Source organism: Mesoplodon bidens (genome assembly GCF_964165515.1).
Source record: "Mesoplodon bidens genome assembly, chromosome: 19".
Classification (NCBI taxonomy): domain Eukaryota; kingdom Metazoa; phylum Chordata; class Mammalia; order Artiodactyla; family Ziphiidae; genus Mesoplodon; species Mesoplodon bidens.
In genome coordinates this window covers 8,157,731-8,172,128 of record NC_138179.1, presented here as the reverse complement: position 1 = coordinate 8,172,128, position 14,398 = coordinate 8,157,731, and the positions used below count along the sequence as shown (strand labels likewise).

The window sequence follows — 14,398 nt, the reverse complement described above, 5'->3', positions numbered from 1 at the left end:
AGCCTTTAAATTAATTTCTAATATTTAAAACTGATCAATTCAGAGTTGATTCTCACAATGCTGAAAATGTTTTATCTACATTAAGAATCAACAATAACAAGGTGGTACAGTTGGCCCTCTGTATCCACAGGTTCCACATTTGCAGACTCAAACAACCACAGATTGAAAATACATAAAAATTAAGAAAAAATTTTTCCATTAAGTCCCCGAGAGCAAAACTTGAATTTGCCACACTGGCAACTATTTACATAGCATCTACATTGTATTTACAACTATTTACATTGTATTAGGTATTATAAGTTACCTAGAGATGATTTAAAGTACACAAGAAGATGTGCATAGGTTATATGCAAATACTATGCCATTTTATACAAGGACTTGAGTATACATGGATTTTGGTATCCGAGGAGGTCCCAGAACCAATCCCCAGCAGATACTGAGGGATAACTGTATAAAGATTTTGCCTCTCCAATGTAATTAAGGCACACTCATTTTTTGCCAAAGAGCAATTTCAACTCTTCAATTCTTTGTTTATATACACAGACTAAGAATTAGAAATAGCAGCACTTTGCTAATTAACAACAAACGAATCACTCTAGTTTATTAACTTCCAGTAGCAAAAAAGAAATTAAAAAAAATTTTAAGGCAATAACAAACCTCAATTGAAAAGCAAAGATTTCGGCCTCTTTATTTAATATTTGAACTTTAATGGGAACAAATAATCTATCATAAAGCCAGGTTGGAATAATGGTATATCATATCAGGGAAGAAAAAAGAAATATAAATTTTTTAGATTACATACTTATCTATTTCATATACTCCCATAATAATTATGCTTTTAAATCATGGAGTGTATCACAGCACATTACTGAAGAATATCAAATAACAAGTAGCATACCCCAAATAGGCAACATTTGTGAAGCTGTATTTTAGAAAGACACAGAGATAATGACACTTGTAAATACATTAGAATTAGGTTCCAATTAAATGTAAACTGTTGCATTTTCTCAAATATAGAAGATTTATTAATTTAATATACTTATGCTTATAAATTATACTATAACATTTTAGTTAGGCTTAAAAGACCATTTTAGTATTTAATAAAACTGTGTTTTGATCATAAATTTCACTTTGCTAATAAAATATTAATGTATTCAAGTGACAGAAAATAAGTTATACTTCAAGTCATACAAGACACAAAATTCTCTATAGACTACCAGAAAATATTTTCTAAATGTGTAACATTTTCAAATACATCATGACTGATGTAGTTCATTTATCATGAACTGCACATTCATCAGGAAAAATCAACCCCGTTACTAATGACAAATCACAAATCACTCCACAGAAAATAGGTGACTGAATCCTTACAGCGACCTCAGTAAAACCTCAACATGAGCCTGCTATTTGCCAGAGTAATGAAAATTCAAGCCTCAATCCACAGATGATTTTTATAGGAATGAATGCTGATTTTTTTTGCTGTATAGTTTGTAAATTTTGTGACAATGTTTAACACACTTACATTTTTGTCTTTCAGCCAGGGGTCCTCTGCAACAGGCTGATAACCCACAGGATATCTCCTTAAAATCTATGTGATTGTCACGATTTTCATCAAAAGCATTAAACAAACCTGTAAAATAGGAAGACAATGTAAATCACAACAAACTTCCTAATGTTAATAATGACATGTTTATGAAAGGAGGCATGACTCCCACAGACTGACTGAATTAAAAAAAAAAAAAGTTTATCAGTAGTTCCCATTGTCCTAGGAAGTATTTCTCTTTTTCCTGGTATAATTATAAAACTTAACTTACTAGCAGAAAATACATTACTATCATTTAGTGTTTGGTTTCGTTTGCCTGCCTGTCTCTATCTTATATCAATTCCTATAGCTAAAAATGACTTCAGCATGTAAAAAGTAAAAATCAGTTTAAAAAATCAAAAACTGGGGCTTCCCTGGTGGCGCAGTGGTTGAGAGTCCGCCTGCCGACGCAGGGGACACAGGTTCGTGCCCTGGTCCGGGAAGATCCCACATGCCGCGGAGCGGCTGGGCCCATGAGCCATGGCCGCTGAGCCTGCGCGTCCGGAGCCTGTGCTCCGCAATGGGAGAGGCCACAGCAGTGAGAGGCCCGCGTGCCGCAAAAAAAAAAAAAAAAAAAAAAAAAAATCAAGAACTGAAAAAAAATGTCAGAGATCACAGTTATCCTTATTTGGAAAGACTAAGAAGAAAAAGGAAAAAAGAAGAAAAGTTGAACTGCGTATCAAAGATATACTGTGTTGTTATTAATAAGCTCCATTAAGCTCTTTCATGAAGCAAAGAAAAATAACACACTATATTACCAAAGAAAGAAATTCTGTACTGCAGTCTTCTTTGTATTACTTAATATTTATAAATATTTTAAAATTCAGAAATAAAAGGGAATTTATAATATAATCCTGTGGTTTTCAAACTTTTTGTAAAAAATAGAAATGGAATAATTTTGTTTTCAAATAAAATGACTTATCACTCTCCAGTTCTAGAAAGGTAAAAACACAACTGCACCTTTGAAGTAGGTACAAGCCCTATCTGTTCTGGCTCCCCTAACAGGTATTTCTGAAATACACTGGGAATGCGAAGAATACAGATTTTCTGTAAGACTATACTTCTGTGCCCTCAGTTTAAAGAGTAGAAAATCAAAGCTAGAAGTAGTTACATGACTTGCCAAAAGTTAGAAAAGTTTAAAAAGGTCTGAACTGGAAGCAGAACCCAAGTATTCAGATTCCAAATATGGTTTTTGTGATATCACCAACAACTACCCTTTGCATTACTAACTTATTTTTTAAAGTTACAGCAATGAAAAGTTTAGGGCTAAGTGGGGAACATAGAGATGGTCCAGTCTAGTGGTTTCTTAATCTTTTTGGGGCAGGGGAGGGAGGGAGGGATACAACAGTGGAACCTTCTTCCTTTTTTTTTTTTTTTTTGGTGCCACGCCACGTGGCTTGCAGGATCTTAGTTCCCCAACCAGGGACTGAACCTGGGCCCTCAGCAGTGAAAGTGCAGAGTCCTAACCACTGGACCGCCAGGGAATTCCCCAGTGGAACCTTCTGATGTAAAAGAAAAACAGTGGAGGCTCTTGAGGTGAGGGAAGAGGTGGGGCTATGTGTGGAAACCTAGAGCTTTGCCTGCTCAGTGGCCACCCCCCTAATCCCTGCACCAGATGCTGAGGCACCTCACTGGAGTACAGTTTTGTAACCACCGACTCGGTCAAAACATTTTATATATATGAGAATGTACAGGTGAGAGAGCAAAACTGACTTATGCAAGGCTACATAGATAGACTAGGAAGCTCAAGACTATAATTCCCAATTTAGTTTTTTTTCCCACTGAACTTCACTATTTGCAAGAAACTTGCAAACTTGTCACATTATAGCCTTTTAGAGTTAAGATGTATTGGTTAGAAATAAAAGATGGTCTTATGTATGTTTAGCAAGGAACAATGTAGAAATAGAATGATACCTACCTTCACTTAGAGATGGACGAATTGGTGGTGAAACCAATGGGCCAAATGTCTCTAAATCAAATCGTCCAGTTCGGGATTGAGCCTTCAGCAACCAATAGCGTTTCTCCAGATCAATGATGTCTGATTCCTCCACTGAGAGTCAAATCAAACAAAATTATAAAACCTCAGCCTTCTCTTCTGGGCAGTTAGTTCATCCTGATAATGTAACTTCTAAGGATATATTTTAATTTCCCAGTTAAATTGCTAAAAATTACCTAAAACAAAACTCTGAAAGACAAATACATTATATTTAAAATGGAATGAAAATTAAATTCAAATTAACATATAAGAAGCTTTAAAATGGAAAAAAAATTTTTTTTGCAGTTCCCCATTTAAATCCAATATGTAAAACAGGAAACAACTGAGACCTTTCTTTATGGCTTCCCACACCATTTTTATCTGTACTCATTTTTGGTAATTTTCAATCTGTATCTTGGATTTAGTGATTCTATATACGTATTCTCTCCTGGCTACACTATAAACATCCTAATAGCAGGATCCCATGTCTGATCCATCCTGTCGATACGGTAACTACACACATTTAATACTTATTAAATAAATGAAAATGAACATGACAAAAGATGTTATAAGTAATAAAGTCAATAAATAAGACAGAGGGTAGAACAGGATTTATAATGTGATAGGTAATAGGGGCATCATGAAAACATGAACATCTTTTTCTCCTCATTCATCAGAAGATGTATTTTTAAAAAAATCACAGGTAAACTCCAACTATGGTTACATTCTATATGTGCATTGTTTTTTTTTTCCCCTCCAAGGAACTAAAGTAAGTTTTGGAAAACAAACAAGGTGAGTCTTTCCATTACCCTGGCTTTCTGCCTGCAGCCTCTTCCCAGACCTTGGCAAGGTATGAGGAACCTAAGCAGTGAAATTTCACTGAGTTAAGAATAGAACTTGTTGTTCAGGGAGGTTGAGGTAGCTCAAGTTTACAGGGCAGAATACTGGAGAGGAAAGAGTTATGTAGAGAAAGAGCTCCAGAAATATGAACAGGAGTCTTGCTGAGTTTTGGCAGAGTACTAAGCTATATATGCATAGAGTGAAATTCATTGAGGCTGGACTAGGAGATGCCTAAGTTCTGACCAGCCAGAGCGGAGATACCTTGTTGAACACTGGGAGCATTCACAGACTCAGAGGGTCACTTAATCAGTAGGGGAAAAACTAACTCTTAGAGTGAAGGCTACTCCAGACTTGCCCCCAAAAAACTTAAAAAAAAATTCTAGAAAATATCAACCTGATCCAAAAATAACTGCCTATCAAAACAAAACAAACTTCCTATTTTAAAGGATGACAACAGAATCCATTAGCCATATAACAGTCATAATGTCTAGCATCCAAATATATATATATATATATATATGTACATAAAACAGCGGGAAAAAGCGATCCAAAACCAGGATAAAAACCAGTCAATAGAAAAAGCCATAGAAATAACAGAGATGATGGAATTAGCAGACAAGGCTTTAAAACATCCATTATAAATATCTCCAGAATTTAAGGAAAACCATGACTATATTGAAAAGAGAAACAGAAACTATTAAAAAAAAAAGTACCAAATGAAACTACTAGAGATGAAGAGTACAATACAATCATCCCTTGGTATCCATAAGAGATTGGTTCCAGGACCCCCATCGATACCAAAATCCAAGGACGCTCAAGGCCCTTATATAAAATGGTGTAGTATTTGCATATAACCAACGCACATCCTCCTGTATACTTTAAATCATCTCTAGATTACTTATAATACCTAATAAAATGTAAATGTTATATAAACAGTTGCTGGTGCGTGGCAAATTCAAGTTTTGCTTTTTGGAACTTTCTGGAAAAAATTTTTTTCAAATATTTTCAATCCCCAATTGGTTGAATCTGTGGATGCTAAATCTGTGGATATGGAGGGTCAACTGTACTTGAAATTTTAAAAATTCATGGGAGATTAATTGCAGATTAAAAAATACAGAGGAAAGGTCAGTGAACCTGAAGACTGAGCAATAGAAACTATCCAAATGGAAGCATAAGGAGAAAAAAAAGACTGAAAAAATTAGTAGACTCTTAGTGACCTGTAAGACAATACCAAAAGTACAGCATACATGTTACTGGGGTCCCAGAAAAGAGTGGGCAGAAAATATTTAAAACAAATAACAGCTGAAAACATTTCAAATTTGATTAAAATCATAATCCCATAGATCCAGAAGTTCAGTGAAACTTGTGCAAGGAAAATTCAAGGAAAACCAAACCAAGGCAAGACACGATGCAATTGCTGATAAAGTAAAAATCTTAAAAGCAGCATGAGAGGCGAGAAAAGATACATTACAAACACAGGAACTAAGATAAGCAATGATTTCTCTTCGGAAACAAGGGAGCCAGAAGATTAATGGGGGGATAAAAGGGTTTGAAAGGAGAAAAAAAAACCCTGTTAATCTCAAATTCTATACCCTATGAAAATATCCTTCAAAAACAAAGGCAAAATAAAGTATTTTTTGGACAAACAAAAGCTGAGAGAATTCATCAACAGCAGAACAGTACCAAAAGGAATGTTAAAGGATGTTCTTCAGACTAAATTAAATGATACCAGATGGAAATCAGTATCTACACAGAGCAATGATAAAAACAGGAAACACCCAGCCCATAATGTCCATCTGATATCATTAATCATGACAGATTTTGGACAGAAGTTTAGTTGAGCTTTGGTTAGACTAAGTTTACCTCTAGTTCAAATGTTCTGAAGGTGAGCTCAGATTTCTATTCAGGAGAGCTCAGAAACTGCTAGTTTTTGAAACTGGAGATCTATAAACTCCAGCCTGAAGGCTGCATACATGTTTGTATAAATAATGTTTTATTAGAACACAACAAGGCCATTTACTTACATATAGTTTATGGTTGCTAATGTGTTACAATGGCAGAGTTGAGTAATTGTAACAAAGAGCCATATGGCCTACACGTCTGAAATATTAGCTATTTGCCTTTTAAAGAAACTGTTTGTCAACCCCTGTGTTGAAACTGCGTAACCACAGGACTTCAAGACTGCAACTCCATAAACTGACAGCAGCTCAGGACCACAGAGCCTTAAGATTGCAACCTTCAGGATTTTGAGACTTCAAAATTACGAGCTCATGAAACTGCCTAACCCCAGTCTCAGCAAGATTTCCACAGGACAGAATTACGGGGTGGAGATGATTATCTTTGCACTTGCGGTTCCTTCAGATTTAAATCTGAAACGGGTTTTTCAAAGTTTGGCTGGCTTCTCATTATCCCAGCAAAGACTGTCCTCAGGCAGGCTCACTCTTCTGGCAGCCTTAGCCCCAGTCTCAGCCTCTGGCCTCAGAAATGAAAGCACCTTTATATCCTTTGATTACCTAGGAAGCACTTGTCCCTCTGGAGTTCAGTTTTGTTTTGTTTTTTAAAATTTCTTTGTATTGATATGTCTTCAGTGGCTTTAAAGGTTATGATTGTTTGGTTTACGTAGTGATTTCGTGTTATTAAAATGGGAATGAAGATCCTTCATGTCTTTCTACTTCCCAACCTAAAGTAGAACCCTTCTCCTGTTATTTAACATGATTCTGAAAATTCTCACCAATGCAATAAGATACGAATATGAAGTATAATGTTAGAAAATAAGCAAGGTTATTATTTGCATATAAGTAGAATGCATTCCAAAAAACTCAAAGAGAAAACATTTAAAAATTATAATTGAGGGCTTCCCTGGTGGCACAGTGGTTGAGAGTCCGCCTGCCGATGCAGGGGACATGGGTTCGTGCCCTGGTCTGGGAAGATCCCACATGCCACGGAGCGGCTGGGCCCATGAGCCATAGCCGCTGAGCCTGCGGGTCCGGAGCCTGTGCTCCGCAACGGGAGAGGCCACAACAGTGAGAGGCCTGCGTACCGCAAAAAAAAAAAAAAAAAAAAAAAATTCTAATTGAGTTTAAAAACCTGTAGGGATATAAAATAAATATATAAAAATCAATGTTTTTCCTACATCTCATTAATAACATGTAAGAAAATATAAAAGAGAAAAAGCATAACAATAATAGCAATTTCCCCACAAGAAACAAATATCCAAAAATAAAAGTCAGTTAAGAAAATGGGGGTCAGATTATATAGGCCACTGTAAGGACTTTGATTTTAAGTGAAATTGTGAACCAATGGAGGATCTAAAGCAGAGGAGTGACATGATCCAACCTACAGGATCACTCTTGACTGCTGAGTTAAGAATAGCCTAGTGGGCAGCTAAGAACAGAAGTGAGTTTAAATCATCAATATACGAAATTAAAAAGCATTAAGACTACAATAAATTAACAAGTATAAGACAGACAATTCATAAAAAGGGGGGGGGAGTTAATTTCACTAAGAATAAAAACATCATTTCAGAAGAAAAATTTAAGCAGAATCATGCTACTTTTCTGCTTCAAAACTTTTTTAACACTCTTCTCGCAAGATACCTGCATGGCTATTACAATTCTTTCAGATCTTTACTCGATGTCACATTCTCGGATCTTCTAAACTGCACCCCATCCAATGATGCTCCTCCATCCCTCTTCCCTGCTTTACTTTGTTCTCTAAGACTTATTTGTTTTGTTTGTTGTTTCCTCCAACTAGAACATATGCTCCTTGTAGGCAGGCTTTTTGGTCTATTTTATTCATTGCTATATTCTAAAACTTAGAATAATATCTGGTACATTTTGAGCACTCCAGAAATATTTTTTTTAATGGACAAGTAGCTTACAAGTTACCTGGCAAGACAAGAACAATGTATTTTAAATTTTTAGTGATTTCAAAGTATTCATTCTTACTCTATTCCTTAGCAGTTTTGGTTTTTCTGTCTTTCTTTCTTTTTTTTTTTTTTTTTTTAAGTTTTTTTGGCTGTGCTGCACAGCTTGAGGGATTTTAGTTCCCCGACCAGGGTTTGAACCCAGGCCACTGCAGTGAAAGTGCTGAGTCTTAACCACTAGACCACCAGGGAATTCCCATAGTTTTCTTTTTTTTTTTTTTTTTTAAACAGAAGTATCTACTTCAAATACCCAGATGACTGAATTTATTTAAGAGGAATAATTTAAAATTTTAGCAATAGGGAGAGTAATCACAGGAGTTTGATATATAAATTGAGCATTACTGCCTCATTTTCCTAAATAAGATGTCTGTTTACTCCTTTTATGATGTGAAAGGAAGAAAGAAAATCTCTTCTGTTCCTCCAGAGAAACAGTTTTCTCAAATTCTAAATTTTCTTCCAAGTAGTAGATCTGCAGATTAAAAATATCTGACACTGAAACCAAAGGTAGAAGACAGAAACTATGTTCTCATTTTTATACATCTAGGTACTGAGCATATAATGGGTATTCAATGAGTACTTCTGATCAGTTGGTGTTTACTTAATACACTAAATTAGAACACAGAAAATTCACATCAACTTCCTCCCAAATGTTTTTACCTTTGAAAACTAAGTTCATTAATCTTAAACAACACAATTTTTTTTGTTGAAGTAGAAATGTGGAAAGACAAGTATATTTAGAAGACAAAAATGATCAGATTGGTTATGGCTACAGTTCCCTTTTAAGTTTATGTGATCTGTTCATTTATAGTTACAGACTGTAATTTGTTAATCAAATATTTGCAAAAGCATGCTAAAGTAAATTATATATATTATCATTACCCAAACATTTTACATGAGTTGGCAGCTGAACTGCTGAGAAGAGGAAAGATAGCTAACCTTATTTTCACTTAAAGAAGTTAGAGGTTAACAACTGCAGTAGTTACTCTATTTGCAATTCATAAATAAATATCAAAACTTATACTTTACTAGCTAAATGGGAATGAATTTATCACCCACCTATTGGTATAATATTTTCTGGTTCACAACAGCAGCATACTATATTCCCAACATTCTAAATAGTTCTTGGCCTGCCCTTTGGGCCATCCTAATCAAGTCCCACCTTACCGGAGGCTCCAGCTGCAGAAATTGCTCTTTAATGCCAGAATTGGATTCTTATTTAAAAACAAAAACAAAGCCAAGCAAAATATCCAAGTATTTTCAAACAGTAACACAGTTCTTTAACATTTCTGAGGAAGCAACCTGTTCTCAAAAGCAATGACCTTCTGCGATCTATTTTAAGGCTTACATCATTTACAACCAGATAAGAGGATAATGAAGGAGGGACATGCAGATTTACTAGGCAGTTTATGGCCTAAGAATCACTGAAGTACTTTTCTCTTACTGAAAGGAGGTTTTAACATTGCAAACTAAAATGTGGCAAGGGAATATAATAATATGCATATTTTTAGTTGAGATAATAAATGCTAAAATAAAGCATTTGAGTTATATAAATTTGACTTAGATAAGAAAAGAAAACCAATCAAAATGAGTTCAATGGCCCTAAAATTAGCCCAAAATACTACATTAATTACCTCAGTATCCAGATTCTACTACTTAAAAGAAATCACTCTTATGATACATTTTAGGGAAACTCTAAAAAACATATTTACAAGAAAGAGTTAGCACACATATTTTCTTCCAAATAATATAGCTAAACTCTATGAAAAGATGATCACCATTAAGGAAAAAAACTCTCAATTAGTTCTTAAAACATAGTTCTTAAAATCTTAGTTCTTCTAATTACCTATTTCACTGTTGGTAAATGGGGAATCATTCAGTGACCATGCCTGGATCAAACGAAGTTAATTATTAAAGAGAAATTTAAAACAATAATCATTTGAAGGTATCCCAAGGGGAAAAAAAAGGAAATTGGAAAAGTGAAGCTGCAAGATTGTCTGAAGTGAGTCTGAGGAAGATGGCTCACCACAACCACAACTATCACATGACCACCTCCTTTTACCTGCATTTACAAGCTGCTCATGAAAGATTAAAGAAAAAAATGACTGTGTGTCAATAAACTGTCTTCAAATCCTAAAATGATACTAAGCATGCACTCTGGGGTTCAAACATCCCAATTTTGGCACCTATTAGCCATTTGATCTTGAGAAAGTTTCTTTAACTTCTTGTAGCTGTGGTTTCCTCATATTTAGAATGGAGATAAAATGAACTTCAGAGGTGGCACAAGGATTAAATGAGATAATGTACAAGGAGTATAGTGCCTCCTTTAGTAAGGGCTCAGTCTGTATGTGGTAAATTGGAACCTTCCAAAGCATTTTTGGGGAAAAAAAAAAAAAGTACAGGAGCTATAGTCAAGATCATTTAATATTCTACAAACATTCAATAAAAACATTTTATGTGCTTGACATTGCGCTAAAAATTATAGACATGATTGTGAACAAAATAATTATGTTTAGATTCTAATAGAAGAGAAAATGGGTCATTTTAATCCAGTGTGGAAAGTACAATGAAGGAACAGAGACACAGGGTTTTCAGGGAGCACATAAGCAGTGAGGCCCTAGAAGTCTTGATATTTAAAGAGGTACACACAGAACATCTTAGGGTTGACCAGGGAAAGGAAAACTAGTGTGGCAGAAGAAGGATATTGCAAGCAGAAGTAAAAAAGCAAATGTAAAAGTCTCTAGGAAAAACAGGTAGTGATAGGACAGAAAAACAAAAAGAATAATCGTTGTATTGTGCTATAATTCAAAAATAAGGAAGAGGATAACCTATAGAAGGATTTATGCTATGGACACAAGATAAAAGACAAAAACAAGAGAGAACTTTACTTTCCAGTGAGTGACAAAAAAAGAGTGTTAAAGATGGCAGTTCAACCTAGAATTAGTAGACAGTTCGGTTAGAATGTAGACATTTCAAAGGTTAGCATCTAAAGGATAAGCCTTCAATTCAAACTCAAGCAGAGAGATGCCAGACTGTGATTGGATAGGACTATGCATGTACAATAGTAGGGGATTTGATACACTGAACTAAATTTGTAAAAAGCTGATTAAAACAAATTACAACATGAGTTTATAGTCTGTGGCTCCAAATTCCAACACTATGTGGTGCTAAATAACCATGAACAAAATGGGTGGGGAAAGGCTATTACAAGAAAAAGCCAAATGACTAGTTAGTCTTAGAAAGCAGGATCTTCTTTCAGATATCAATAATAATAATAATAAATTTGTACCAAACTATTTCAAACATTTAACTATACAGAACATGTATATGTTCTCTATATATGTTCTTTGATTCTGAATATCAAAATGTTTAAAAATTAACTTGTCATTAAAAACACTATATATTTGACAAAAAAAGTCTTTTTAGGAAATCTAATCTTAGGTATTTAAACAGCAAATTATACAAGAAAAATATATCAGTCTTGATAAAAATCTGGTTAAGATCTACTCAAGCATAAAAACTTGGACTTTTGGCTAAAGTTCTAATTCAGGGAATTCCCTGGCGGTCCAGTGGTTAGAACTCAGTGCTTTCACTACTGAGGGCCCGGATTCAATCCCTGGTTGGAGAACTAAAATCCTGCAAGGCGGTGCAGCCAAAAATAAGTTCTAGTTCTAATTCAATTTCTTAAAGTTAAATAAAAGGTAAGGTAACAATAGTTTGGAATCTGAAGTTCTAAAAACTGTACTGGCCATGACAAAATCTAAAATCTTGTGTAAATCAAATCAGTTAGTTATTCTAACTCTGTATTGAATACAAATAGCGCCCCAGTTTCATTTGTGATTTACATGAAAGAGAAAAAATTTGATTAAAAATGGCAGTATGTTCAACTTACTGTGACTTCAAATTTTACTTTATAATTGTATGTGAAAAAGTAATTAAAGGCATCTGCACGCTAACATAAATGTTATTTACAAGTGAAAAATTATAACTCCTCTTTGTTTCCTAGATACCTTGGGTCATTACACAAATTTAAATGGAGTCAGTGATGCATTAAAATAAATATTTTCTGTTTACTTATAAATCAGTTAATAACATTCTCTATTTTTATCCCACGTTTCCACATTCCTGACACATTATTTGAAAAGTTTAATGTACCAAATATTCTTTGAGTGAAAAAGCCTGCAAAGACATCCACAGAAGCTGAGAATTTATAAATAATATGATAAATCACAGACATCAGAATGTAAACCTACCCATGTCAGAATTTCTGTAAGAAATTTAGCAGTAATTCTGACTTTGTCTTAATGCTTTCATAGGAAAGCCCACTAAGAAAGGAGCCATTTGCTGAAGCCAGCAGCAAATGAGTTGTCTGTTGTACTAGTTTGTTTTTGTTCTTTATTTTTATAAATTCTAAAATAAAAGAAAGCAAACTGGTAAGAAAAACACTTTCTTCCCACAGACATGGTTGAGTTAATTTTTGTACTGATCTACAGTCCTCTCTTAGAAAACTGCTTGCTCCCAAAACAATTACTCTCTGGAGAAAGTGGGATGAAGCTCACTGACATTCCCAAGCCAAGTGTTCACTAATACAAAAGGATGCAGGGAATTTCTTGATGATCCAGTGGTTAGCACTCCATGCTTCCACTGCAGGGGGCACAGGTTTGATCCCTGGTCAGGGAACTAAGATCCCTCATGCAGCGCATGCAGGGCCCAGCCAAAAAAAAAAAAAAAAGAGGATGCATATTCATTGTAAAGCACCTACCTATTCTATACCAGGCATAATTCTGAGTCCCTTAAAAAAGGTACTATCTCATGTATTCCTGAAGGGTAGCACCATACACCACCCCAAACATGCCACTTTAGCATAAGGGTTATTTTGAGTTGAAGGCAATTGAGAAGAAGCTGATACAAAAAAGAAGCTCTCCACCTCCCCCTATTAGCCTAATTTATAAAGATGTCTTACCTGCCCTTCTACCAGGAAGAAGTTAATCACCAGAGACCACTCTAGATACTTAGCAACCTGGAGATAGCACCAAAGGAAAGAATCTACATAACAAACCTTATTAACCAGCCATATCAATCAACAGTTTCTCCATGTATTTGCCTTCCCACAATGTGCCATCCCTAGCAGCTCAAAGTCCTTTTCTTTTGTCTTGTCACATCTCCATAAAATTATTGCTCTTTGCTAAGATCCTATATAAGCTCAGGCTCTAACCACCCCTTTGAGTTACTCATCACTGAAACTTCTGGTACATAAGTAAGTTAGTTAAGTATCAATAGTAAGAAAGTAAGCTTATGTTTTTTTTCTTGTTATCTGTCTTTGTTAGTCTAATTTAAAGGGCCCCACCCAATGAAATCAAGATAAGTAGAGGAAAATACTTTTCCTTCCCCACTCTCCTTACAACACATCTATGAGGTACAGTTGTATCATTATACCTGTTTTCCAGATGAAAAAAGAAGTTCATAGAGATTAAATTTCCCACAGCTACATGAATAATAAGTAGCAGGGCCAGAGTGTCTGACTCAGAGTCCGAAGAACTCCTAAATACCACATGAGTATTATTTCTCAAAATATAGTTCATGGTCCATCTATATCAGAATTACCCTGGATATCTATTAAAAGTACAGAGTCCTAGGGACCACTGATAAAAACCTTTGAAGACAGAACCAGTAACCTGCACTTTTAATACCCTCTTCAAATAATTCTGAAGCTCAATAAAGGCTAGTAACTACCAATATACAATAGTGGTTTAATAGTTGATTAACTTTTTATTTTGGTGTATTCCTCTTACAAGAAAAAAGGATACAACAAAATTCAGCCAAGAGGTCAGCAATTAAAAATGTTATAGATAACGGAGAAAACTGAAAGCATAGTTTATCTCTTCAAGTTTTTACCACACACTACCAACTTACTTCTGTGGCCACCAAGGAAACCAAAGGGTGCATTATAGGAGGAGAAGATAATTAGTTCAGATAGCTTATTCTCTATAGTATTTGAAGTAAGTTAATTTTCTGTAGCTCACATAATTTATCTAACCAAAAATGTTAAAGGTAAGATCTAAGAACAAGTAACTTTGCA

At 34.9% G+C, this 14,398-nt stretch overlaps 1 protein-coding gene across 2 annotated transcripts in view; it reads right to left on the bottom strand.

The window, feature by feature from the left end:
* The window catches only part of USP32 (ubiquitin specific peptidase 32), a 209,019-nt gene that overhangs the window by 70,809 nt on the left and 123,812 nt on the right, over window positions 1–14,398 (bottom strand). For both annotated transcript variants that reach the window (XM_081218969.1, XM_081218970.1), the window contains exons 6-7: window positions 3,501–3,632; window positions 1,523–1,630 (exon numbers count right to left, since the gene is read on the bottom strand). In XM_081218969.1, the coding sequence (XP_081075095.1) occupies window positions 1,523–1,630; window positions 3,501–3,632 (240 nt within the window). The remainder of the gene's footprint in view (window positions 1–1,522; window positions 1,631–3,500; window positions 3,633–14,398) is intronic.